This window comes from Oncorhynchus clarkii, chromosome 18, assembly GCF_045791955.1.
Source record: "Oncorhynchus clarkii lewisi isolate Uvic-CL-2024 chromosome 18, UVic_Ocla_1.0, whole genome shotgun sequence".
Lineage (NCBI taxonomy): Eukaryota > Metazoa > Chordata > Actinopteri > Salmoniformes > Salmonidae > Oncorhynchus > Oncorhynchus clarkii.
In genome coordinates, this window is record NC_092164.1 from 4,291,214 (window position 1) to 4,318,946 (window position 27,733).

Below are 27,733 nucleotides of genomic sequence, written 5' to 3' on the forward strand. Positions count from 1 at the left end.
CACGTGAGGCAGCCAGCGACACCCTCTTATTACAGCCCGATGGCGACCGACACCTCCCCTCCCTGACACAACTCAGTACTGTGCTACTACTGGAAAACCCTGCTCAAATCAGAATCTACTGCAAAATACTGTATCATAGAATGTGTTATTTCGTTTTGGATATTTGAAAACGTCAGCTAAAAACAACAGCTATTTATAGGCCAAATGGAGGCCCCTAGCAACCCTAAAAAGGAAAAAAACATATGTACATAGCAGATAAACAAGTACTAATGATCTAGTAGATGTGTTTTATGTTGCGTTAACTATGAATACTGCTGTCTTGGCTCACTTGGAAAATATGTCAATGTGACCTGTCTGGTTAAATAAAGGATGGTGGCCAATGTTTTATAACTGGTCTGTGATCTATGTGGAGAGATATAAAACCCGGTGTCTTATAGTAGAGAGGAAAGGCAGACAGCAGTAGTCAGTCTTATAGTAAAGAGGAAAGGCAGACAGCAGTAGTCAGAGTCTTATAGTAGAGAGGAAAGGCAGACAGCAGTAGTCAGAGTCTTATAGTAAAGAGGAAAGGCAGACAGCAGTAGTCAGAGTCTTATAGTAGAGAGGAAAGGCAGACAGCAGTAGTCAGTGTCTTATAGTAAAGAGGAAAGGCAGACAGTAGTAGTCAGTGTCTTATAGTAAAGAGGAAAGGCAGACAGCAGTAGTCAGTGTCTTATAGTAAAGACGAAAGGCAGACAGCAGTAGTCAGAGTCTTATAGTAAAGAGGAACGGCAGACAGCAGTAGTCAGTGTCTTATAGTAGAGAGGAAAGGCAGACAGCAGTAGTCAGTGTCTTATAGTAGAGAGGAAAGGCAGACAGCAGTAGTCAGAGTCTTATAGTAAAGAGGAACGGCAGTGAGACTGAGCCATGTGAGGAGCCAGGTCAGGGAAGAGTACCGCCCTGGGCAGTCAGCTGACTATTTCGGTGTTTCAGATGGCACCCTATTCCCTATATTGTGCACTACTTTTGACCAGAGCACTATGGATCCTATGGACTCTGTTCAAACGTAGTGCACTATATATGGTGTCATTTGGGGTGTATACCAACTTTCTCTCTCTCTCTAGCAATTGAGGGGGGGGTGCCGGAACCTGGGAAGGAATGAGTGAAGCCATGAATGCCTGGACTTCCAGTCGTACTGTTACTCTGACCTTCATCACTACATAGTTTTATGTTGACCTCCTATCACAGCACCCTATTCCCTATAGGGGCTCTGGTGAAAAGTAGTGCACTAAATAGGGACTAAGGTGCCGTTTGGGATATAAGCAATATCAAGGCGAGATTTGAGACAACTGGTGCCTCGCCTTCAGTTAGTTTGACTTTATCTCGTCTTCATCCGTCTATTCCAGGGATCATCAACTAGATTCAGATGCGGGCTGATAATACAAATATTTGTAGACTGCAATTTGACAGTAAGAATCCCAAACATATATATTTCAAATCAAATCAAATTTTATTTGCCACCTGCGCCGAATACAACTGGTGTAGACTTCCCTGTGAAATGCTTGATTACAAGCCCCTAACCAACAACGCAGTTTAAAAATAATGGTAACAAGAGGAATGAAATACACAATGGAGCTATATACAGGAAGTACCAGATCAATGTGGAGCTCCATACAGGAAGTACCAGATCAACGTGGAGCTATATACAGGAAGTACCAGATCAACGTGGAGCTATATTCAGGAAGTACCAGATCAATGTGGAGCTCCATACAGGAAGTACCAGATAAACGTGGAGCTATATACAGGAAGTACCAGATAAACGTGGAGCTATATACAGGAAGTACCAGATCAACATGGAGCTTTATACAGGAAGTACCAGATCAATGTGGAGCTCCATACAGGAAGTACCAGATCAATGTGGAGCTCCATACAGGAAGTACCAGATCAATGTGGAGCTCCATACAGGAAGTACCAGATCAATGTGGAGCTACATACAGGAAGTACCAGATCAATGTGGAGCTCCATACAGGAAGTACCAGATCAATGTGGAGCTCCATACAGGAAGTACCAGATCAATGTGGAGCTCCATACAGGAAGTACCAGATCAATGTAGAGCTACATAAAGGAAGTACCAGATCAATGTGGAGCTCCATACAGGAAGTACCAGATCAATGTGGAGCTATATACAGGAAGTACCAGATCAACGTGGAGCTATATACAGGAAGTACCAGATCAAAGTGGAGCTATATACAGGAAGTACCAGATCAATGTGGAGCTATATACAGGAAGTACCAGATCAATGTGGAGCAATATACAGGAGTACCAGATCAATGTGGCGCTATATACAGGAAGTACCAGATCAATGTGCAGAGGTACGAGCTATTTGAGGTAGATATGTACATGAAGGCAGGTTAAGTGACAAGGCATCATAGATAATAAGATTGAAATGTGTAAAAGTGTGTTCTGTGTGTGCGGGTTTTATTTGACCAAAACAACATGGTTGATTTCTTCAGGGGTCCTGGCCAGTAAGGTTGATTTCTTCAGGGGTCCTGGCCAGTAAGGTTGATTTCTTTAGGGGTCCTGGCCAGTAAGGTTGATTTCTTCAGGGGTCCTGGCCAGTAAGGTTGATTTCTTCAGGGGTCCTGGCCAGTAAGGTTGATTTCTTCAGGGGTCCTGGCCAGTAAGGTTGATTTCTTCAGGGGTCCTGGCCAGTAAGGTTGATTTCTTCAGGGGTCCTGGCAAGTAAGGTTGATTTCTTCAGGGGTCCTGGCCAGTAAGGTTGATTTCTTCAGGGGTCCTGGCCAGTAAAGTTGATTTCTTCAGGGGTCCTGGCCAGTAAGGTTGATTTCTTCAGGGGTCCTGGCCAGTAAGGTTGATTTCTTCAGGGGTCCTGGCCAGTAAGGTTGATTTCTTGAGGGGTCCTGGCCAGTAAGGTTGATTTCTTTAGGGGTCCTGGCCAGTAAGGTTGATTTCTTCAGGGGTCCTGGCCAGTAAGGTTGATTTCTTCAGGGGTCCTGGCCAGTAAGGTTGATTTCTTTAGGGGTCCTGGCCAGTAAGGTTGATTTCTTCAGGGGTCCTGGCCAGTAAGGTTGATTTCTTCAGGGGTCCTGGCCAGTAAGGTTGATTTCTTTAGGTGTCCTGGCCAGTAAGGTTGATTTCTTCAGGGGTCCTGGCCAGTAAGGTTGATTTCTTCAGGGGTCCTGGCCAGTAAGTTTGTTGAGAATGTAGGGGTGGTGGTGTGATAAGAGGACTACTCTAAACGCAACACTTACAAGCAGCAGCAGCTCCTCTGACTCATCACTAAGCCACATACATCCTGTTCTGTTGGGAGGAGTGGAGGGGCAGCCTCACTGAAGATGAGAACCGCAATAGTTTAAAATACTTAGCTTTTCTGTACTTGTGAAATAATTTAATTATTCAAATAGCAAACTGCTGGTAAACAGACTTAGTTTTAGTTGAGATGGAGAGGAGACAAGAGGAAGCCACTTCAGACACACCCAGGGATGAAGAGAGTTGGGGGGGGGGGGGGGGGGGGGGGGTGATGCCACAACAGCGCACCAAAAGGAGATAAGCTGGGACCAGAACCTCTGACATCACAGGTCAATCACACTCCTCCTACTACAGTAAGGATAATTTGTTTCTGAGGAATGACTTCACAGGCAGAATTACTCAGCTTCAGAGGCATGCCCTGTCATCCTGTAGCCTGGCCTAGAGCCATGCCCTGTCAGCCTGGCCTGGAGCCATGCCCTGTCAGCCTGGCCTGGACCCATGCCCTGTCAGCCTGGCCTGGAGCCATGCCCTGTCAGCCTGGCCTAGAGCCATGCCCTGTCAGCCTGGCCTAGAGCCATGCACTGTCAGCCTGTAGCCTGGCCTAGAGCCATGCACTGTCAGCCTGTAGCCTGGCCTAGAGCCATGCACTGTCAGCCTGTAGCCTGGCCTAGAGCCATGCAGTGTCAGCCTGTAGCCTGGCCTAGAGCCATGCCCCGTCAGCCTGGCCTAGAGCCATGCACTGTCAGCCTGTAGCCTGGCCTAGAGCCGTGCACTGTCAGCCTGTAGCCTGGCCTAGAGCCGTGCACTGTCAGCCTGTAGCCTGGCCTAGAGCCGTGCACTGTCAGCCTATAGCCTGGCCTAGAGCCATGCACTGTCAGCCTGGCCTAGAGCCATGCACTGTCAGCCTGTAGCCTGGCCTAGAGCCGTGCACTGCCAGCCTGTAGCCTGGCCTAGCGCCGTGCACTGCCAGCCTGTAGCCTGGCCTAGCGCCGTGCACTGCCAGCCTGTAGCCTGGCCTAGCGCCGTGCACTGCCAGCCTGTAGCCTGGCCTAGAGCCATGCACTGCCAGCCTGTAGCCTGGCCTAGAGCCATGCACTGCCAGCCTGTAGCCTGGCCTAGAGCCATGCACTGCCAGCCTGTAGCCTGGCCTAGAGCCATGTACTGTCAGCCTGTAGCCTGGCCTAGAGCCATGCACTGTCAGCCTGTAGCCTGGCCTAGAGCCGTGCACTGTCAGCCTGTAGCCTGGCCTAGAGCCGTGCACTGTCAGCCTGTAGCCTGGCCTAGAGCCATGCACTGTCAGCCTGTAGCCTGGCCTAGAGCCATGCACTGTCAGCCTGTAGCTCCCTCCATAGACACACAGAAACATCATGTTGGTGAACACAGTTGAAAGGATTAACAGAGAACACTTGAGATTCAGTCGAGGATTTCTTCTCACAAGGTCAACCAACTACTCAGTCACACCACTATGTTACACACAACTCCTCAATCCATTTGATGTTCACACCATGAATTAACTCTTCATTAAATATCAATTTATTCATGTTTCCTTTCTCTCTCTTACAAAGAATACAATCTGGTCTACAAAATTCAGAGCGTGGAAAGTGTTGGTCAAAATACAGGAGAGTGTCCCCCGACCCAAAAGCATCCCTCCCCTCGTCACTCCTTGTAATCGGTATCCATGTGAACCCCCCCCAACATGTTCCTGTACCCTGTCTGACAACACTGCCACAGTGTTACCCCAGGCCGGTACATGTTATGTTACCTCACAGAAAAAACCTGAATAATCAACAGGAGCTAAACTACAGTGGAACTGAGACTGAGACAGATAGACGTGGACAGACCCCCCCCCCCCCCCCCCCCCACCCGACCCAAAACAACACATTTGAGAAAGTGCTACGTTGTTCTCGTTGTTAGCGTCGTCAGCGGATGATGTGTGCCGGCCGGCCTTCCACCCACCAGACAGACTCCTCCAGCCCCAGGACCCAGCCTGCTCTGAGTCCCCCAATGAGGGTGGTGTTGGCTGGGCTGGTGTTGGACCAGGTTGGGCTCTGGCCTCAGAAGCAGGGGGGGGAGGGGTGGTGAGGGGGTGGGGCAGTTCAAGGAGAGATGGGGCTATATCAGGGCCAGCTGATGCTGACTCGCTGAGCCCACTGGCAGGGCACCGGAGGGGTGGAGGATGGAGGTCGTGCCCCCCTCAGGCCACATAGTGGTACTGGTTGGGACTCTCCTTGTCTCTCTCCATGTAGTCTCTGTCAATCAGCGACTCAATCCGCTTCTTCAGGTCTCCAGGCTGAGGAGAGAGAACACACAGAGGAATGACAGAGGAGAGAGAACACACAGAGGAATGAACACAGAGGAATGACAGAGGAGAGAGAACACACAGAGGAGAGAGAACACAGAGAGGAATGACAGAGAGAGAACACACACAGGAGAGAGAACACAGAGAGGAATGACAGAGAGATAACACACACAGGAGAGAGAACACACAGAGGAATGACAGAGGAGAGAGAACACACAGAAGAGAGAGAGAACACACAGAAGAGAGAGAGAACACAGAGGAGAGAGAAGAGAACACACAGAGGAATGACAGAGGAATGAGAGGAATGAACACACAGAGAGAGGAATGAACACACAGAGGAGAGAGAAGAGAACACACAGAGGAGAGAGAAGAGAACACACAGAGGAGAGAGAAGAGAACACACAGAGGAGAGAGAAGAGAACAAACAGAGGAGAGAGAAGACACAGAGGAGAGAGAAGACACAGAGGAGAGAGAAGACACAGAGGAGAGAGAAGACACAGAGGAGAGAGAAGACACAGAGGAGAGAGAAGACACAGAGGAGAGAGAACACACAGAGGAATGACAGAGGAGAGAGAACACACAGAGGAGAGAGAACACAGAGGAGAGAGAACACAGAGGAGAGAGAACACAGAGGAATGACAGAGGAGAGAGAACACAGAGGAGAGAGAACACAGAGGAGAGAGAACACAGAGGAGAGAGAACACACAGGAATGACACTGAAGGGTATGCAGCTTAGAGCTGAGGGTGTGCAGTGCAGTTTACTTGATGTGAATGACTGTTTGATGTGACTATATTTCAGGGTAGGAAAAAAGAACAAAAGCAATGAGAGAGAGAGAGTGAAAATGAAAGAGTACCTTGACGGGGAACTTGAGCTGGTTGTATAGTTCTGACACCAACAGGTTGTGGCCCAGGGTTTTCCTCATCTTCATGATGCGGACAACGGCCGCGTCGATCTGGTACTGTCTGTCCTGAAACACACGCTCTGTGGTGCTCACCTGCTCCTCTACCTGGACACACACACACAGACACACAGAAACATCAACACACGCTCTGTCTGTGGTGGTCACCTGCTCCCCTACCTGGACACACACACCAACACAACTGTAATTCACCATTTATTTTCTGTGAACGTTTCACTTCCTGAATAAAATGACTCTGACTGTGTGAATGCATGATGGCCACACTTCCTCCAATGATGGGAAAGGGAGGAACTCAAAACTTAGGCAATAAGATTTAACTGATGGGAACCTGGAGTGTCAACCCTCAGTGGAAAGCACCATTATATGGATGAATTAGTCTGATATAACAGACACAATGATTAGAGTCAGCACTCCTTTCTGTTCAACAGGCAGGCACAGACTTGACAATGTACCGTTTCCTTCACAGAGACAGAGAGGTGTTAACCCTACCGTTTCCTTCAGAGAGCGAGACAGGTGTTAACCCTACCGTTTCCTTCACAGAGACATGTGTTAACCCTACCATTTCCTTCACAGAGCTAGAGAGGTGTTAACCCTACCGTTTCCTTCACAGAGACAGAGAGGTGTTAACCCTACCGTTTCCTTCACAGAGAGCGAGACAGGTGTTAACCCTACCGTTTCCTTCACAGAGACATGTGTTAACCCTACCATTTCCTTCACAGAGCTAGAGAGGTGTTAACCCTACCGTTTCCTTCACAGAGACAGAGAGGTGTTAACCCTACCGTTTCCTTCATCTGAATCTGGTTGATCTTGATGCGGAACAGTTTGTGTCTGAAGTCGTTGTTGAAGTTGAAGCGGTCTCCGTCTTCTATGTCCTTCCCCCGGGGACTCTTATTGAGGACGCGCGCCTTCCCACAGGCCAGAGACTGCAGGGTACGCCTCAACTCACCCTCCTCTGGGGACGGAACGGGGACACAGATCACGGTTACACTACTTCCATATACATCAAGTTCAATTGGAGAAATGACGTGCATTTCATGAATGAGCCAAAATGTTATTTACCCCAAATACGCAATGAGATTAATGTAGAAGAGAGATAGAGGTGATTAGAAGGGCACTCAACATGGACGGACGGCACCGACACGAAATCACTGATGACTGCTTAAAAGAAATGGATAAGACTGCAGGAGCTGTACTGTTAGAATTCAGTGCAGCCTTTGATATTATTGACCCTAACCTGTTGTTGAGAAATACCTATGATATGGCAATCTAATAGAACCTTCTCTAATGCCAAACATGTAAAGTGTGGTGTACCGCAGGGCCGCTCTCGAAGTCCTCTACTTTTTTTTCCAATACTGAACAAAGAATAAAACGCAACAAGTGTTGGTTCCATGTTTCATGAGCAGAAATAAGAGCCCAGAAATGTTTCATAACCACAAAAGAGCGTATTGCTCTAGGTCACATGGGGAGGTGCCGTTGATTAATTTGTTGGGTTTGCTGTCCACTTGCTCTCCAAAAGACAGAAGAGTTCCATGCAGTCATGGCTCTGTATAAATTCTGTACTTTTCATTTGTTCTGGACCTGGGGACTCTGAAAATACCCCTGGTGGCATCTCTGGTGTAAGTTGACAAAGCAAACAATTTGGAATTTCCAACACAATGTGTTTTTATAAAAACAAGAAGTGATGCAGTCAGTGTTTCCTCGACTCTCAGCCAAGAGAGACTGGCATGCATAGAATTAATATTAGCCCTCTGGTTACAATGAAGAGCAAGACTACATGTTAATGTTTAAAATGTTGGTACATTGTAAAAATCAGTCTGTAATGTCTTTTTCATTGTGTCGGAGCCCAGTAACACTAGCTGCCGCCATTGGCATCGGCTGAAGGGGATCAGAATCAATCTAAACTAGAGATAAATAAGGAGAGTAGTTAGATTAATCTAAGGAAAGGACCAGAGAAAATTAATGTACACCTTTTTGTACCTATGAAGACAGACAGTCAGATAGAGGGAGAAGCTGTACCTATGAAGACAGTCAGACAGACAGAGGGAGAAGCTGTACCTATGAAGACAGTCAGACAGAGGGAGAAGCTGTACTTATGAAGACAGATAGACAGAGGGAGAAGCTGTACCTATGAAGACAGTCAGACAGAGGGAGAAGCTGTACTTATGAAGACAGTCAGACAGAGGGAGAAGCTGTACTTATGAAGACAGATAGACAGAGGGAGAAGCTGTACCTATGCCAGTGGCTGATTTGATCTCCTCCACACTGAACTCCTCCCCCTCGTTGAACATCAATAGCACCAACGTCTGGAACAGAGACACCTGCAGCTCCTTCTTACCCTGTAGACAGACACAGTTAGAGACACGTCTGGAACAGACACCTGCAGCTCCTTGGTAAAAGACGCATTAGAAATTTGACATTTCAAAGAACGCCGCCCATCTTCTAGGACAGTGTTGCTCTGGTCCTCACCTACCATTTCTATTGTATCCCAGCATATTTAACTTTGCGGGTATTTGAGGACCGGAGAAGCACTGTTCTGGGGAAACCTTTCAGGCTCACCTCTTTAAACTCAGTCTTCAGAACAGCGTGGCCCAGGGTGGGCTGCCACTGGAGCTTCCTGCCACTGTGTTTCCCCAGATAGAACAGCTTGAATACCTCCTGGAGCTTCACCATCTGGGAAGAGCGAGGGGGAAGAGCGAGGGGCGAGGGGGAAGAGCGAGGGGCGAGGGGGAAGAGCGAGGGGCGAGGGGGAAGAGCGAGGGGCGAGGGGGAAGAGCGAGGGGGAAGAGGGAAGGGGAAGAGCGAGGGGGAAGAGCGAGGGGGAAGAGCGAGGAGCGAGGGGGAAGAGGGAAGGGGAAGAGCGAGGAGGAAGAGCGAGGAGGGGGGGGGAAGAGCGAGGAGGGAGGGGGAAGAGCGAGGAGGGAGGGGGAAGAGCGAGGAGGGAGGGGGGTGAGAGAAACTTTATTCAGGCTTCATAAAGCCTAGCATACACACCACCCAACCACACACAGACAGACATACCTCAGGGGGCAGGTGGACCTCCATAGGAGTGTAGGAGGGCCAGTAGCCCATGGTGAGGATGTTGACCGTCAGCTCCAGCTGGCTGGGCTCACTCTGGTTCTGGGTGTACTGGGGGAGACAGACAACCTGATTCAATACATTCATGTACTGGTGGACACAACCTTGTTCAATACTGGAATAGAATACATTAATGTCCTGTTGTGAGACAATCAAATCCTTTATTACTTGGAAAATGGTGTAAATTGAGAATTCCTTAATTCAAGAAATCATTTGAATCCATCTGGGAACAAATGTAAACATCATTGGACTACCCCAATTGGTAGAGATGTTATAAATGATTCTCTGTGGTAAATCGATATATTACAGTAGTAATATTGCTCAGTGTTTGTTGCCTTTATCTTCCCATATTGGTATGAACCCGTTTCAACGATTGATTGCTATCTTTTGTCATCGCATTCTCTTACATCCGATAGAGCGTTGTTTGTGACTGCACAGATCTGTCTCTTATCTCGCAAAAGGCTAATGAGATAGCTCCAAAGCAGTTTAGCTACAATAAGCTAAATGGGATAGCTCCAAAGCAGTTTAGCTACAATAAGCTAAATGGGATAGCTCCAAAGCAGTTTAGCTACAATAAGCTAAATGGGATAGCTCCAAAGCAGTTTAGCTACAATAAGCTAAATGGGATAGCTCCAAAGCAGTTTAGCTACAATAAGCTAAATGGGATAGCTCCAATCCAGTTTAGCTACAATAAGCTAAATGGGATAGCTCCAAAGCAGTTTAGCTACAATAAGCTAAATGGGATAGCTCCAAAGCAGTTTAGCTACAATAAGCTAAATGGGATAGCTCCAAAGCAGTTTAGCTACAATAAGCTAAATGGGATAGCTCCAAAGCAGTTTAGCTACAATAAGCTAAATGGGATAGCTCCAAAGCAGTTTAGCTACAATAAGCTAAATGGGATAGCTCCAAAGCAGTTTAGCTACAATAAGCTAAATGGGATAGCTCCAAAGCAGTTTAGCTACAATAAGCTAAATGGGATAGCTCCAAAGCAGTTTAGCTACAATAAGCTAAATGGGATAGCTACAAAGCAGTTTAGCTACAATAAGCTAAATGGGATAGCTCCAAAGCAGTTTAGCTACAATAAGCTGTCTAACATGAGAAAATATTACCAAGGTGACATCTGCTGAATCCCACTTCTGCCACAAAACTGTCCGAATTAATCTAAACTAACAAAATGACGATTGACGTTGATGTCGATTAAGGCAGCCCCCCCCCCCCCCCTCTCTGATTCAGAGGGGTTGGGTTAAATGTAGAAGACACATTTCAGTTGAATGCATTCAGTTGTACAGCTGACACACACACACAGTTGAATTCATGAACTTCTTTGAGGAAAAGATGATGATTATTAGAAAGCAAATTTCGGACTCCTCCTTAAATCTGCGTATTCCTTCAAAGCTCAGTTGTCCTGAGTCTGCACAACTCTGCCAGGACCTAGGATCAAGAGAGACGCTCAAGTGTTTTAGTACTATATCTCTTGACACAATGATTAAAATAATCATGGCCTCTAAACCTTCAAGCTGCATACTGGACCCTATTCCAACTAAACTACTGAAAGAGCTGCTTCCTGTGCTTGGCCCTCCTATGTTGAACATAATAAACGGCTCTCTATCCACCGGATGTGTACCAAACTCACTAAAAGTGGCAGTAATAAAGCCTCTCTTGAAAAAGCCAAACCATGACCCAGAAAATATAAAAAACTATCGGCCTATATCGAATCTTCCATTCCTCTCAAAAATTTTAGAAAAGGCTGTTGCGCAACAACTCACTGCCTTTCTGAAGACAAACAATGTATACGAAATGCTTCAGTCTGGTTTTAGACCCCATCATAGCACTGAGACGGCACTTGTGAAGGTGGTAAATGACATTTTAAATGGCATCGGACCGAGGCTCTGCATCTGTCCTCGTGCTCCTAGACCTTAGTGCTGCTTTTGATACCATCGATCACCACATTCTTTTGGAGAGATTGGAAACCCAAATTGGTCTACATGGACAAGTTCTGGCCTGGTTTAGATCTTATCTGTTGGAAAGATATCAGTTTGTCTCTGTGAATGGTTTGTCCTCTGACAAATCAACTGTAAATTTCGGTGTTCCTCAAGGTTCCGTTTTAGGACCACTATTGTTTTCACTATATAATTTTACCTCTTGGGGATGTTATTCGAAAACATAATGTTAACTTTCACTGCTATGCGGATGACACACAGCTGTACATTTCAATGAAACATGGTGAAGCCCCAAAACTGCCCTTGCTAGAAGAATGTGTTTCAGACATAAGGAAGTGGATGGCTGCAAACTTTCTACTTTTAAACTCGGACAAAACAGAGATGCTTGTTCCAGGTCCCAAGAAACAGAGATCTTCTGTTGAATCTGACAATTAATCTTAATGGTTGTACAGTCGTCTCAAATAAAACTGTGAAGGACCTCAGCGTTACTCTGGACCCTGATCTCTCTTTTGAAGAACATATCAAGACCATTTCAAGGACAGCTTTTTTCCATCTACGTAACATTGCAAAAATCAGAAACTTTCTGTCCAAAAATTATGCAGAAAAATTAATCCATGCTTTTGTCACTTTTAGGTTAGACTACTGCAATGCTCTACTTTCCGGCTACCCGGATAAAGCACTAAATAAACTTCAGTTAGTGCTAAATACGGCTGCTAGAATCCTGACTAGAACCAAAAAATGTGATCATATTACTCCAGTGCTAGCCTCTCTACACTGGCTTCCTGTCAAAGCAAGGGCTGATTTCAAGGTTTTACTGCTAACCTACAAAGCATTACATGGGCTTGCTCCTACCTATCTCTCTGATTTGGTCCTGCCGTACATACCTACACGTACGCTACGGTCACAAGACGCAGGCCTCCTAATTGTCCCTAGAATTTCTAAGCAAACAGCTGGAGGCAGGGCTTTCTCCTATAGAGCTCCATTTTTATGGAACTGTCTGCCTACCCATGTCAGAGACGCAAACTCGGTCTCAACCTTTAAGTCTCTACTGAAGACTCATCTCTTCAGTGGGTCATATGATTGAGTGTAGTCTGGCCCAGGAGTGGGAGGGTGAACGGAAAGGCTCTGGAGCAACGAACCGCCCTTGCTGTCTCTGCCTGGCCGGTTCCCCTCTTTCCACGGGGATTCTCTGCCTCTAACCCTATTACGGGGGCTGAGTCACTGGCTTACTGGGGCTCTCTCATGCCGTCCCTGGAGGGGGTGCGTCACCTGAGTGGGTTGAGTCACTGATGTGGTCATCCTGTCTGGGTTGGCTCCCCCCCCCCCCCCCCTTGGGTTGTGCCGTGGCGGAGGTCTTTGTGGGCTATACTCAGCCTTGTCTCAGGATGGTAAGTTGGTGGTTGAAGATATCCCTCTAGTGGTGTGGGGGCTGTGCTTTGGCAAAGTGGGTGGGGTTATATCCTTCCTGTTTGGCCCTGTCCGGGGGTGTCCTCGGATGGGGCCACAGTGTCTCCTGACCCCTCCTGTCTCAGCCTCCAGTATTTATGCTGCAGTAGTTTATGTGTCGGGGGGCTAGGGTCAGTTTGTTATATCTGGAGTACTTCTCCTGTCCTATTCGGTGTCCTGTGTGAATCTAAGTGTGCGTTCTCTAATTCTCTCTTTCTCTCTCTCGGAGGACCTGAGCCCTAGGACCATGCCCCAGGAATACCTGACATGATGACTCCTTGCTGTCCCCAGTCCACCTGACTGTGCTGCTGCTCCAGTTTCAACTGTTCTGCCTTATTATTATTCGACCATGCTGGTCATTTATGAACATTTGAACATCTTGACCATGTTTTGTTATAATCTCCACCCGGCACAGCCAGAAGAGGACTGGCCACCCCACATAGCCTGGTTCCTCTCTAGGTTTCTTCCTAGGTTTTGGCCTTTCTAGGGAGTTTTTCCTAGCCACCGTGCTTCTACACCTGCATTGCTTGCTGTTTGGGGTTTTAGGCTGGGTTTCTGTACAGCACTTTGAGATATCAGCTGATGTACGAAGGGCTATATAAATACATTTGATTTGAAGTCGGAAGTTTACACGACACCATAGCCAAATACATTTAAATTTGTTTTTTCACAATTCCTGACATTTAATCCCAGTAAAAATTCCCTGTCTTAGGTCAGTTAGGATCACCACTTTATTTTAAGAATGTGAAATGTCAGAATAATAGTAGAGAGAGTGATTTAGTTCAGCTTTTATTTCTTTCATCACATTCCCAGTGGGTCAGAAGTTTACATACACTCAATTAGTATTTGGTAGCATTGCTTTTAAATTGTTTAACTTGGGTCAAATGTTTTGGGTAGCCTTCCACAAGCTTCCCACAATAAGTTGGGTGAATTTTGGCCCATTCCTCCTGACAGAGCTGGTGTAACTGAGTCAGGTTTGTAGGCCTCCTTGCTCGCACATGCTTTTTCAGTTCTGCCCACAAATGTTCTATAGGATTGAGATCAGGGCTTTGTGACGGCCACTCCAATACCTTGACTTTGTTGTCCTTAAGCCATTTTGCCACAACTTTGGAAGTATGCTTGGGGTCATTGTCCATTTGGAAGACCCATTTGCGACCAAGCTTTAACTTCCTGACTGATGTCTTGATGTTACTTCAATATATCCACATCATTTTCCTCCCTCGTGATGCCATCTATTTTGTGAAGCGAACCAGTCCCTCCTGCAGCAAAACACCCCCACAACATGATGCTGCCACCCCTGTGCTTTACAGTTAGGATGGTGTTCTTCGGCTTGCAAGCATCCCTATTTTTCCTCCAAACATAACGATGGTCATTGTGGCCAAACAGTTCGATTTGTGTTTCATAAGAACAGAGGACATTTTTCCAAAAAGTACAATCTTTGTCCCCATGTGCAGTTGCAAACCGTAGTCTGGCTTTTTTATGGCGGTTTTGGAGCAGTGGCTTCTTCCTTGCTGAGCGGCCTTTCAGGTTGTCGATATAGGACTTGTTTTACTGTGGATATAGATACTTTTGTACCTGTTTCCTCCAGCATTTTCACAAGGTCTTTTGCTGTTGTTGTGGGATTGAGTTGCACTTTTCACACAAAAGTGCGTTCATCTCTAGGAGACAGAATGCATCTCCTTCCTGAGCGGTATGACGGCTGCGTGGTCCCATGGTGTTAATACTTGCTTACTATTGTTTGTACAGATGAACGTGGTACCTTCAGGTGTTTGGAAATTGCTCCCAAGGATAAACCAGACTTGTGGAGGTCTACAATTTTTTTTCCCCCGAGGTCTTGGCTGATTTCTTTTGATTTTCTCATGTCGTCAAGCAAAGAGGCACTGAGTTTGAAGGTAGACCTTGAAATACATCCACAGGTACCCCTACAATTGACTCAAAGGATGTCAATTAGCCTATCAGAAGCTTCTAAAGCCATGACATCATTTTCTGGAATTTTCCAAGCTGTTTAAAGGCAGTCAACTTAGTGTATGTAAACTTCTGAACCACTGGAATTGTGATACATTGAATTACAAGTTAAATAATCTGTCTGTAAACAATTGTTAGAAAAATAACTTGTGTGATGCACAAAGTAGATGTCCTAACCAACTTGCCAAAGCTATAGTTGGTTAACAAGAAATGTGTTAACCAACTATAGTTAACCAACCTCCGTGTATGTAAACTTCTCGACTTCACCTGTAGCCATGCCAGTAAGCTAGCTAGCGACAACAGCTACACAGCTGAAAGTCACGGCACTAGTGACCAACGTCCTGACACACAACTTGTCCAGGAGACGGCGACCCGTTTCCTTTCCTTCTGTTATGTTTTTGAAAAATAACAGACACTAAATATTCAAATACGAGTTCCACAAGACAGATTGGTTGAGGGACGAGCGTCACGGAGGAGGGACGAGCGTCACGGAGGAGGGACGAGTGTTACAGAGGGGTGACGACAACATGGCCTCAAGTCAGATGATTCACTGGTGATAAATGTATACTACAGTAAGTGGTGGTATATTACAATAAGTACTTCAGTGACGTCGAGGAGTCTGTGTTCACCTGCTTGAACTGGATCATAACGTCTTTGGAGAGCTCCATGTCCTTAAACATCCCCTCCAGCTTACTGGTGAAGGCCGCTCCACACTCTGCAGGGACAGGAAGCAGGAAGTCACAAACCATCACACCCACTCTCTGTTAACAAGTTTTTATAGAGTATTATAAGCTGGGTGGTTCGAGCGCTGAATGCTGATTGGCTGACAGACAGGGTATATCAGATCATATAACACGGGTATGATAAAACATGCATTTTTTACTGCTCTAATTACGTTTGTTACCAGTTTATAATAGCATTAAGGAACCTCGGGGGTTTGGGGTATATGGCCAATATACCACGGCTAAGGGCTGTATGCAGGCACTCCGTGTTGCGTCGTGATTAAGAACAGCCCTTAGCCTTGGTGTATTGGCCATATACCACACCTCCTACGGGCCTTACTGCTTAAACACATTGCATGACCTGGTAACTGTGGTGGTGTTTCTACAGTCACACACCAGAGGTAGTGACAAACCACCGATGGGCCAACTTCACTGCTGAGGCAACAATCAGCATCTGCCGGAGGACATTTGACAATATCCCACGAACACAGGGCCTAAAATAACACTCGCCAAATGCGGGTAGATTTTGACATTGGTGGGTAGAGAGGACTATATCACCAGCCATGTTGGTGGGTAGAGAGGACTATTACACCAGCCATGTTGGTGGGTAGAGAGGACTATATCACCAGCCATGTTGGTGGGTAGAGAGGACTATTACACCAGCCATGTTGGTGGGTAGAGAGGTCTATTTCACCAGCCATGTTGGTGGGTAGAGAGGACTATTACACCAGCCATGTTGGTGGGTAGAGAGGACTATTTCACCAGCCATGTTGGTGGGTAGAGAGGACTATATCACCAGCCATGTTGGTGGGTAGAGAGGTCTATATCACCAGCCATGTTGGTGGGTAGAGGACTATATCACCAGCCATGTTGGTGGGTAGAGAGGTCTATTTCACCAGCCATGTTGGTGGGTAGAGAGGTCTATTACACCAGCCATGTTGGTGGGTAGAGAGGTCTATTTCACCAGCCATGTTGGTGGGTAGAGAGGTCTATTTCACCAGCCATGTTGGTGGGTAGAGAGGACTATTTCACCAGCCATGTTGGTGGGTAGAGAGGTCTATTACACCAGCCATGTTGGTGGGTAGAGAGGACTATTACACCAGCCATGTTGGTGGGTAGAGAGGACTATTACACCAGCCATGTTGGTGGGTAGAGAGGACTATTTCACCAGCCATGTTGGTGGGTAGAGAGGTCTATTACACCAGCCATGTTGGTGGGTAGAGAGGACTATTACACCAGCCATGTTGGTGGGTAGAGAGGACTATTTCACCAGCCATGTTGGTGGGTAGAGAGGTCTATTACACCAGCCATGTTGGTGGGTAGAGAGGTCTATTACACCAGCCATGTTGGTGGGTAGAGAGGACTATATCACCAGCCATGTTGGTGGGTGGTCAGGGCAACAGAGCGTTTCACTCACATTGACAAATAAACATGTCGTGAGGAAGTCAAGCAGGAAAACATTTACAACTAAATAATTGCTGTAGTAACTGTTTTCTTCATTTTGTATCATAGATGGTAGATAATCACCAAGAACTAGGTATCCTCTCAAATATATCCTGTGAGGCGCTGCAACAATGCCTGGCTGGGGAGCTGTGAACACTGGGATTTGAAAGTGCTCAAGATGCACAGGCGTAGAAGTCAGTCTAATTTACTGGAACGTCCACTGAAGTGAGACCTTGTGTTTCTTGGCTATTTACAATGTTTTGTTAACAAGCTGTGTTTTGAGTTTCAATGTTTGACTCTGCTTCAACTGCCAATGAAAACGTCAGCTACCAGTCAGACCATCTACTCTAATACCTCACAGGCACACCGTCACTGACCACTCCTCCAGCGGCTGGAGTACCACCGTTGCCACGGTAACCGCCCGCCCTTAAAGGGGCAGCTGAACATGTCTCATCTGTGATGTTTTGGTTTTTAAAAAAAAGTTAGTTAAAAATGATTAGCCCTATACCACATCACTTCTTACTAGTAATACGTTTGTTTCTGAAACATTACAAAGCATGTTCATTCATTTTGTCTGGTAATAAAACTGCTAGACCAAAAAGTCCCTACCCACAGACGAAGCCCGCTACAACACAGATACCATAACATGTGATGGTGACAAAGTTGTGATTTTGGAGATCACTGCATTGTATCTCCTGTCATCATACCGTGTTTGAGTTTGGACAGCTTACCGTGTTTGGACAGCTTACCGTGTTTGGACAGCTTACCGTGTTTGAGTTTGGACAGCATGGACTTCTCAGCGTCCACGGAGGCACTCTTCCCCACCAGCAGCCGTTTGGCCAGGTCCTTCTTATAAAAGGCCTCGAACACATCCTTCCCGTGGATGAAGCGGAAGATGATCATGATCTTGTCTAGAATTCTCTCCATCTCCTCCTCGGTAGCTTCCTTGTTGCCCGCCCTCAATTTACAGTCCACGTACTTCGCTGTGCAGAGATAGGACACCGCCAGTTAGATAAAACAACCAGGAAACACTCATATTAGTTATATTAGTTATATTAGTTAGTTATAGTTATATTAGTTAGTTATAGTTATATTAGTTATGGTTATATTAGTTAGTTATGGTTATATTAGTTATATTAGTTGGTTATATTAGTTATATTAGTTAGTTATAGTTATATTAGTTAGTTTTTTTTATTTATTTTTATTTTACCTTTATTTAACCAGGCAAGTCAGTTAAGAACAAATTCTTATTTTCAATGACGGCCTGGGAACAGTGGGTTAACTGCCTGTTCAGGGGCAGAACGACAGATTTGTACCTTGTCAGCTCGGGGGTTTGAACTCGCAACCTTCCGGTTACTAGTCCAACGCTCTAACCACTAGGCTACCCTGCCGCCCCGAGTTAGAGTTATATTAGTTAGTTATGGTTATATTAGTTATATTAGTTAGTTATGGTTATATTAGTTATATTAGTTGGTTATATTAGTTATATTAGTTAGTTATAGTTATATTAGTTAGTTATAGTTATATTAGTCAGTTATGGTTATATTAGTTATATTAGTTAGTTATAGTTATATTAGTTAGTTATAGTTAGATTAGTTAGTCATAGTTAGATTAGTTAGTCATAGTTAGATTAGTTAGTTATAGTTAGATTAGTTAGTTATAGTTATATTAGTTAGTTATGGTTATATTAGTTATATTAGTTAGTTATAGTTAGTTATAGTTAGATTAGTTAGTTATAGTTAGATTAGTTAGGAAACTCATAACTGCCGTGGAACCTCTGACTGGTATTTTAAGCAATGGCGCATCGTTTTAAGATTCCAGGTGCCTTTAAATATCTCCTGCCCTGACTCTTTGCACACACACACACAGCGGTCTTGTCCTCACCGATGAGTTCAGCAGGTTTGTTGGGTCTGTTGTTGATGAAAGCTTCAAAGGCCTCCTTCATAGCGTTGATGAAGCTCTCGTTTCTGTTGAAACAGCCCTGGGCCACGTTGTCCATCTTATCCTTAAAGTCCAACAGGTCTTGAACCATGTCCTTATCCTTCTCTGGGGTGCCCACAATCTCACCACCAAAACTCTGTTAGGAGACATCTCAGTGAGACTGGAATCAATAGAAGTTTCTGAGTGAGAGAAGAAAAATAGAGAGGCAGAGCGAGAGAGAGGCAGAGCGAGAGAGAGGCAGAGCGAGAGAGAGGCAGAGCGAGAGAGAGGCAGAGCCAGAGAGAGGCAGAGCCAGAGAGAGGCAGAGCCAGAGAGAGGCAGAGCCAGAGAGAGGCAGAGCCAGAGAGAGGCAGAGCCAGAGAGAGGCAGAGCCAGAGAGAGGCAGAGCCAGAGAGAGGCAGAGCCAGAGAGCGAGAGCCAGAGAGCGAGAGCCAGAGAGCGAGAGAGAGAGCCAGAGAGCGAGAGAGCGTACCTTGATGTAGTCTCTCCAGTGTTGCAGCAGAGTGGGGAGTCCTCCCTTCACCTTACTGAAGAGCTGGTAGAGCAGAGCCAGCTCCATCACCCGGTTACCGTCTAACAGAATACTGAGACCTGGAGGAGAGGGTCAATATCACCTGGTTACCGTCTAACAGAATACTGAGACCTGGAGGAGGGGGTCAATATCACCTGGTTACCGTCTAACAGAATACTGAGACCTGGAGGAGGGGGTCAATATCACCTGGTTACCGTCTAACAGAATACTGAGACCTGGAGGAGAGGGTCAGTATCACCTGGTTACCATCTAACAGAATACTGAGACCTGGAGGAGGGGGTCAGTATCACCTGGTTACCGTCTAACAGAATACTGAGACCTGGAGGAGGGGGTCAGTATCACCCGGTTACCGTCTAACAGAATACTGAGACCTGGAGGAGGGTCAGTATCACCTGGTTACCATCTAACATAATACTGAGACCTGGAGGAGAGGGTCAATATCACCTGGTTACCATCTAACAGAATACTGAGACCTGGAGGAGAGGGTCAATATCACCTGGTTACCATCTAACAGAATACTGAGACCTGGAGGAGAGGGTCAATATCACCTGGTTACCATCTAACAGAATACTGAGACCTGGAGGAGAGGGTCAATATCACCTGGTTACCATCTAACAGAATACTGAGGCCTGGAGGAGGGGGTCAGTATCACCTGGTTACCGTCTAAGAGAATACTGAGACCTGGAGGAGGGGGTCAATATCACCTGGTTACCGTCTAACAGAATACTGAGACCTGGAGGAGGGGGTCAGTATCACCTGGTTACCATCTAACAGAATACTGAGACCTGGAGGAGAGGGTCAATATCACCTGGTTACCGTCTAACAGAATACTGAGACCTGGAGGAGAGGGTCAATATCACCTGGTTACCATCTAACAGAATACTGAGACCTGGAGGGGAGGGTCAGTATCACCTGGTTACCATCTAACAGAATACTGAGACCTGGAGGAGGGGGTCAGTATCACCTGGTTACCGTCTAACAGAATACTGAGACCTGGAGGAGGGTCAGTATCTCCCGGTTACCATCTAACAGAATACTGAGACCTGGAGGAGGGGGTCAGTATCACATACTGCTGATAGATACCTTTCTGTAAGATGGCCGTCATGTGTTCTCCAAGCAGCTGCTTCTCTACATTAGAGATAAGTGGCTTCCTGTTGAATACAAACAGAGAGAGAGAGAGATGATCAAGACAGATGGAGGAGGGGGTGAAAGAGAAAGTAAAGTGGTTCAAATCTGTGAGATGATCTAGTGTACTCTGATTGGAGCACAGGCCTGTCAGTCTAAGGTGTGTGGAGGAAGAGGCGGGTCTTACTGAGTGCTCTGGTCGAGGTAGCTGATGACACGATCGTTCTCTTCTTCCAACCGACGAGCCACATGATGCAGGTACTCCGGCACCTGGACACACACACACGTCACTTATGACCATCACTAGGAGAAAGCCAGGTATGCTAGCTATATAGGGGCGTGGTCATAATATTGAATTAAAGCATTTGATTGACGGCTGTCACTCACGTCTCGTTCCTGCATCAGCCTCTGTCCCTCTGCAGCGTACAGTCTGTCAGTCTCCATCAAAAAACGCTCCTCAAACGACTCTTTGTACACCTGAGGAGAGAGACAATAGATGATACCAGATCAGAGAATCTACAGAGACCTGAGGAGAGAGACATTAGATGACACCAGGAGATCAGAGAATCTACAGAGACCTGAGGAGAGAGACAATAGATGACACCAGATCAGAGAATCTACAGAGACCTGAGGAGAGAGACAATAGATGACACCAGATCAGAGAATCTACAGAGACCTGAGGAGAGAGACAATAGATGACACCAGATCAGAGAATCTACAGAGACCTGAGGAGAGAGACAATAGATGACACCAGATCAGAGAATCTACAGAGACCTGAGGAGAGAGACAATAGATGATACCAGATCAGAGAATCTACAGAGACCTGAGGAGAGAGACAATAGATGACATCAGGAGATCAGAGAATCTCCAGAGACCTGAGGAGAGAGACAATAGATGACACCAGGAGATCAGAGAATCTACATACCATCTGCCTATGGAACAATAGTTCTACACTGCTAAGAAAATGCACTCGTATGACTAGCAAATGACTGCCTTGACTTGATTGGTTCATTGGCCAAATGGTAAAGACAAAACTTATGAAGCATTGACCAATCACCTGCAGGTCTGAGAGCATGCCCAGTAGGCTGCGGAGAAGGCTGCGGTCCACCGTCTCTCCGTTGCGTTCGCGTTCGATCTGTTCCAGGATCCCGTCGACCGTGCGCTTCTGGACAGCCCCGTCGCTCACGATGTGGTTCCGGAAGAGTTCCAGCCCGGTATCCCTGTGGAACACACACAGTCACGGTGGACGGTGAACAGTAACGGGCGGCATCCCAAATGACACCCTACTTCCTACATGGGGAACTCTTTTAGCCCAATGAGGACCTAGTCAAAGGTAGTGCACTAAGTAGTGAATAGGGTTCCATTTCTGACACAGTCTCTGTCAGAGGACAGAAAGAAACGATCACCATCTCAGAACAGGAAAAGACCGTTTGCCACAGAGAACGGATGAATGTTTGTGTTGGTCCTAATAGCTACTGGACGGGGCTCTTACCAGATGGAGGGGAGCAGGGAGTTCTGGAGCACGTAGGTACGATCCAGGAACAGAAAGATACTCCGGATCATGATCTGCAGTAACCCAGGTTACACATGACACACTTACGTTAGACTCATTATACAACATACATTTCAGCCAGAATAAATGTCTCATGATAAAGGCTGTCTGACTGACCGTCTGTCTGCAGTGGTCCTGCCAACATCGGTTCATCCTCTTCAGGAAAGACAGGCTGTCCAGGGACTCTGTGAGGCGCTACGGTTAAGGACCGGGCCTCAATTCAATCAAAACACAACAGTCAAACACTCTCTCTTTGGACGGGGCCTCGACTCGCACCAGGTTGTGGTTAATGACAACCTTCTGATGACTACAAACTGTGTAGTTTATAGAGATCCCCATTACAGGGATGTTCATTGTTTTTTTTTTATTTGCCATCAGTCCAAGCAGCGTGTCGCTGTGTGCAGCTAGCTGGCTGAAGAGGTCCAAGGTGCCCCCTGGGTGGCAGGTAGCCTAACGGTTAGGAGAGTGGGGCCAGTAAACATACAAAGAAGACATACAGCTGGTACAGACACACTACTACACAGCTGGTACAGACACACTACTACACAGCTGGTAGAGACACACTACTACACAGCTGGTAGAGACACACTACTACACAGCTGGTACAGAGACACTACTACACAGCTGGTACAGAGACACTACTACACAGCGGTCCGCTGAGAAGACACAGCTGGTACAGAGACACTACTACACAGCTGGTACAGAGACACTACTACACAGCTGGTACAGAGACACTACTACACAGCGGTCCGCTGAGAAGACACAGCTGGTACAGAGACACTACTACACAGCTGGTACAGAGACACTACTACACAGCTGGTACAGAGACACTACTACACAGCGGTCCGCTGAGAAGACACAGCTGGTACAGAGACACTACTACACAGCTGGTACAGAGACACTACTACACAGCTGGTACAGAGACACTACTACACAGCGGCCCGCTGAGAAGACACACAGCAGGTACAGAGACCCTACTACACAGCGGCCCGATGAGAAGACACACAGCTGGTACAGAGACACTACTACACAGCTGGTACAGAGACACTACTACACAGTTGGTACAGAGACACTACTACACAGCTGGTACAGAGACACTACTACACAGCGGCCCGCTGAGAAGACACACAGCTAGTACAGAGACACTACTACACAGCGACCCGCTGAGAACACAGCTGGTACAGAGACCCTACTACACAGCGGCCTGATGAGAAGACACACAGCTGGTACAGAGACTCTACTACACAGCGGGCCAGCTGAGAAGACACACAGCTGGTAGAGACACTACTACACAGCGGCCTGATGAGAAGACACACAGCTGGTACAGAGACACTACTACACAGCGGCCCGCTGAGAAGACACACAGCTGGTACAAAGACACTACTACACAGCTGGTACAGAGACACCACTACACAGCTGGTACAGAGACACCACTACACAACTGGTACAGAGACACCACTACACAGCTGGTACAGAGACACTACTACACAGCGGCCCGCTGAGAAGACACACAGCTAGTACAGAGACCCTACTACACAGCGACCCGCTGAGAAGACACACAGCTGGTACAGAGACCCTACTACACAGCGGCCTGATGAGAAGACACACAGCTGGTACAGAGACACTACTACACAGCGGCCTGATGAGAAGACACACAGCTGGTACAGAGACACTACTACACAGCGGCCTGATGAGAAAAGACACAGCTGGTACAGAGACAACTACTACACAGCTGGTACAGAGACAACTACTACACAGCTGGTACAGAGACACCACTACACAGCTGGTACAGAGACACCACTACACAGCTGGTACAGAGACACTACTACACAGCGGCCCACTGAGAAGACATACAGCTCTTATAACAGGAGGCTGCCAGGTTCCTTTAAACCCCCCAGTCACAACTAACCAGATCAGCTGGTGTTATCAGGGAGACCCAGGCCAAGGTTATTGTGGCAATGATGGTATTCCAGCCACTGGAGTGGTCCGTGACAGTGTGCCTGTGAGGTATTTATGCAATAAGGACTGAGGAGGTGTGGTATATGGCCAATATACCCCGGCTAAGGGCTGTTCTTAAGCAGAACGCAGCGCAGAGTGCCTGGATACAGCCCTTAGCCGTGGTATATTGGCCATATACCCCAAACCCCCCGAGGTGCCTTATTGCTATTATAAACTGGTTACCAACGTAATTAGAGCAGTAAAAAAATGTTTTGAGGTATACGGTCTGATATACCACGGCTGTCAGCCAATCAGCATTCAGGGATGGAACCAGCCAGTTTATAACACAGTAGACTAGTCTGACTAGTAGCGGACGTCTTCACTGGTAGTTGAAGCAAAGTCAAAACATTGAAAAACAACGTAGCTTGTGAACAAAACAATGTAAATAGCCAAGAAACACAAGGTGCAGCAACACAAATCAAATTAATACATTTTTTAACATTGTTATAAAACGAGCTTATCTCCTCAGAGGAGCCACTGTCATGCAGCATCATAAATGACAGATGTTCTCATCAAATCGACTTGAAAACCTGTCAAACAGGCTTTAATAAACATCCACACACATTACGCACTGGCAAACACATAGGAGCACACTTTCACACGCAAAGACACACACAGTGTAAAGGATATTCTCTGAACTGATGTATCTGGGCCTGGACATGGTCCTCACAGACCTGACGGAGCTGCTTGTACAGTGTGGGGGAGACTTTATAGGAACACAGGTTCTCCACCGCCTGAAACAGAGGAGACAGAGGTGAACATACTAAGTATTCCTCAATTCTGTAAGTTATCCCTCCTTGGAAAAGTTACAAGACAGGATTAGCCAAGTCAACAGGCTGGTGAATGGTCAGAGTGATAGGGTTAGCCATGTCAACAGGCTGGTGAATGGTCAGAGTGATAGGGTTAGCCATGTCAACAGGCTGGTGAATGGTCAGAGTGATAGGGTTAGCCATGTCAACAGGCTGGTGAATGGTCAGAGTGATAGGGTTAGCCAAGTCAACAGGCTGGTGAATGGTCAGAGTGATAGGGTTAGCCATGTCAACAGGCTGGTGAATGGTCAGAGTGATAGGGTTAGCCAAGTCAACAGGCCCTATCACTCTGACCATTCACCAGCCTGTCAGAGGCTGTCAGAGACTGGTCAGAGTGATAGGGTTAGCCAAGTCAACAGGCTGGTGACTGGTCAGAGTGATAGGGTTAGCCAAGTCACCGGTGAATGGTCACAGTGATAGGGTTAGCCATGTCAACAGGCTGGTGACAGGTCAGCACAGTGGTTGGGTATACTGACTGCTGATGTGAGCTACAGAACCTGCTGGCTGGCATAGAGCAGCTCTCCTCTCCAATAATTTGAGACTAGAGAGGCATAGTGTCTTAAGACCGATCTCTGCTGCCCGTTGGAATCGGGTAGCGTCCCAAATGGCACCCTATACCCTAAATAGTACACCACATAGGGAATAGGGTGTCAGTTGGCACCACCAACCCAGACTGGCTAGGGCAACCAGCAGGTCACATGACAAGACAGCTGGAGTAATGGTACACAGATAGACAGTAAAGGGCAACCAGCAGGTCACATGACAAGACAGCTGGAGTAATGGTACACAGATACAGACAGTAAAGGACAACCAGCAGGTCACATGATAAGACAGCTGGAGTAATGGTACACAGATACAGACAGTAAAGGACAACCAGCAGGTCACATGATAAGACAGCTGGAGTAATGGTACACAGATACAGACAGTAAAGGGCGAACAGCAGGTCACATGATAAGACAGCTGGAGTAATGGTACACAGATACAGAGAGTAAAGGGCGAACAGCAGGTCACATGATAAGACAGCTGGAGTAATGGTACACAAATACAGAGAGTAAAGGGCAACCAGCAGGTCACATGACAAGACAGCTGGAGTAATGGTGTCATACAGATGAAGACAATAAAAGTGCCCATATCGGTACATATTATTCACATGGAAACACTGGGACTTGGATATAGGCATGTCATCAAGGCCCGTTGAACACATGAACTAGGCCCATGTTTTAGAAAGGTCAATAAGGGCTGTAGCTCTCCACAAACTACGTGTTTCATGTCCTGAAAGTGCAACTGTGTGTTTGATGCTTTAGGCCTGACCTGGTAGAGTTCCTCTAGGTTGTACTTGATGGAGGTGCTGTTCTGGATGGCTCCTACTGCATCCCTCAGCTTCAGCCAGGTGTCCTCAGTGTAGTTGTCCGCTAGCTTTGGCCTGTCTGGGAACACACAACAGAGTCACGCCACACCAAGGCACAGCAAAATGGTTAGACAGACCCAGCCTCTAGCTGGGTACCTCATTTAAATGAGAAATTTAAAGTTAATTTGTAAACAAGGAGAATATTGTTTGTAAACAGTTCACTATTGTTTGCATGTTCAACCATATGTAAACATCTGGCAGGGACAGAGTCAACAAATGTCAAAATTGTAATAGAATGCAAAAAAACATTTATTTATTCTGCCAGAATGTCATTAGCTTGGTAAAGTTAGCTAGATGACGTAACCAGAGTTGAGCAATATTTCCAGGGTCAGGTTGCAACGGGATATTCTGTTGTTTACATGCCATGGCTATCAATTGCTTCAAATATGTCACAAGCTAACTTGGTCTAAAAACTTCCTAGGCTACCCAGCTGGCCATCATGGACAACTTTCAAATATGAACTTTAGCTACGCTGCCAATTATGGGGAGTTACACGTTACATAAGTAGAGTTAACTAGTTAGCGAATTACTAACAGATAGTTGATACTCAGGAAAAACGGCTAAATAACGTGTAGCAAGCTAGCTAACGTTAACTAGCTATTCAGCACGCGTTACCTTTGAAATTTTTAATGACTAATTTCTTGGAGGCGCCAGTTTTGTTGGAGGCCAGGCCAGAAATCTTTGTCACTCCGTTGTTGTTGTGCTCCGTCAGAGCAGAGAAGTTGGCTTTCTTGTCCTGTCGTATGTCTTCTGCCATTATTAGATTAATGCAGAGGGCCGTTGTTGTGAAGAGTTGTTAGCTAACGTTAGCGGCACTTCTACTCGTCCTCTCAAACGAGCCTAAAGTTGGATTATACAACTCTGACCCTGTTTCTTAATTCATTTACGATGCACCACTTAGTCCGATCCCTCACTTGAACAAAAGTAGATACCTAGACCAAAGCCATAAAACTCAGGGAAACTTTTGGATGAACCGAACAACTGAAAAATAGATTTCGTTGAAGTAAGCTAACGCGTTAGCCAGCCTAGTTTAGTTAGCGAAACAAACAATTTAGTATATCCACTGCGTCCCTCCCTGGCCCTTATTAAAATGAGGCAAATATTAAATGTTATATATTTCAGACTTCCATGTGTGAAACAAATTAAAAGCTATATTCAATCTCAAATTATCCATCATTATGCTACCGCTGGAGATGTGGCGCTAGCCACATAGCAAACATAACAAAATGGCTTCCTACACCCCCCTTGACAAGTGCATCTTGGGAGATTCACATTCTACCGGTGTGATGTTTGAAACTTCAACATTATTTGG

At 46.4% G+C, this 27,733-nt stretch overlaps 1 protein-coding gene across 1 annotated transcript; it reads right to left on the bottom strand.

The window, feature by feature from the left end:
• Positions 1-4,768: 4,768 nt before the first annotated feature.
• On the bottom strand, positions 4,769-27,640 carry LOC139372826 (cullin-4A-like). Its single transcript, XM_071112645.1, has 19 exons — positions 27,037-27,640; positions 26,325-26,440; positions 24,834-24,938; positions 22,324-22,392; positions 22,147-22,220; positions 21,712-21,874; positions 21,042-21,131; positions 20,842-20,924; positions 20,613-20,680; positions 19,470-19,588; positions 18,941-19,133; positions 17,824-18,039; positions 15,521-15,606; positions 9,484-9,591; positions 9,022-9,135; positions 8,696-8,801; positions 7,245-7,417; positions 6,400-6,552; positions 4,769-5,536 (listed from the first exon to the last, which is right to left on the bottom strand). Exons 1-19 carry the CDS (start codon positions 27,176-27,178, stop codon positions 5,441-5,443), a joined length of 2,274 nt encoding a protein of 757 aa, XP_070968746.1. The 5' UTR covers positions 27,179-27,640; the 3' UTR covers positions 4,769-5,440.
• Between the last annotated feature and the right edge of the window lie 93 nt (positions 27,641-27,733).

Coding starts and splice junctions, on each gene's coding strand:
- LOC139372826 (XM_071112645.1), bottom strand. CDS start 27,178: ATGGCAGAAGACATACGACAGGACAAGAAAGCCAACTTCTCTGCTCTG. Junction 22,393..24,833: donor AGATACATCAGTTCAGAGAA/TATCCTTTACAC, acceptor TAGCGCCTCACA/GAGTCCCTGGACAGCCTGTC. Junction 22,221..22,323: donor AGGACCACTGCAGACAGACG/GTCAGTCAGACA, acceptor GGGTTACTGCAG/ATCATGATCCGGAGTATCTT.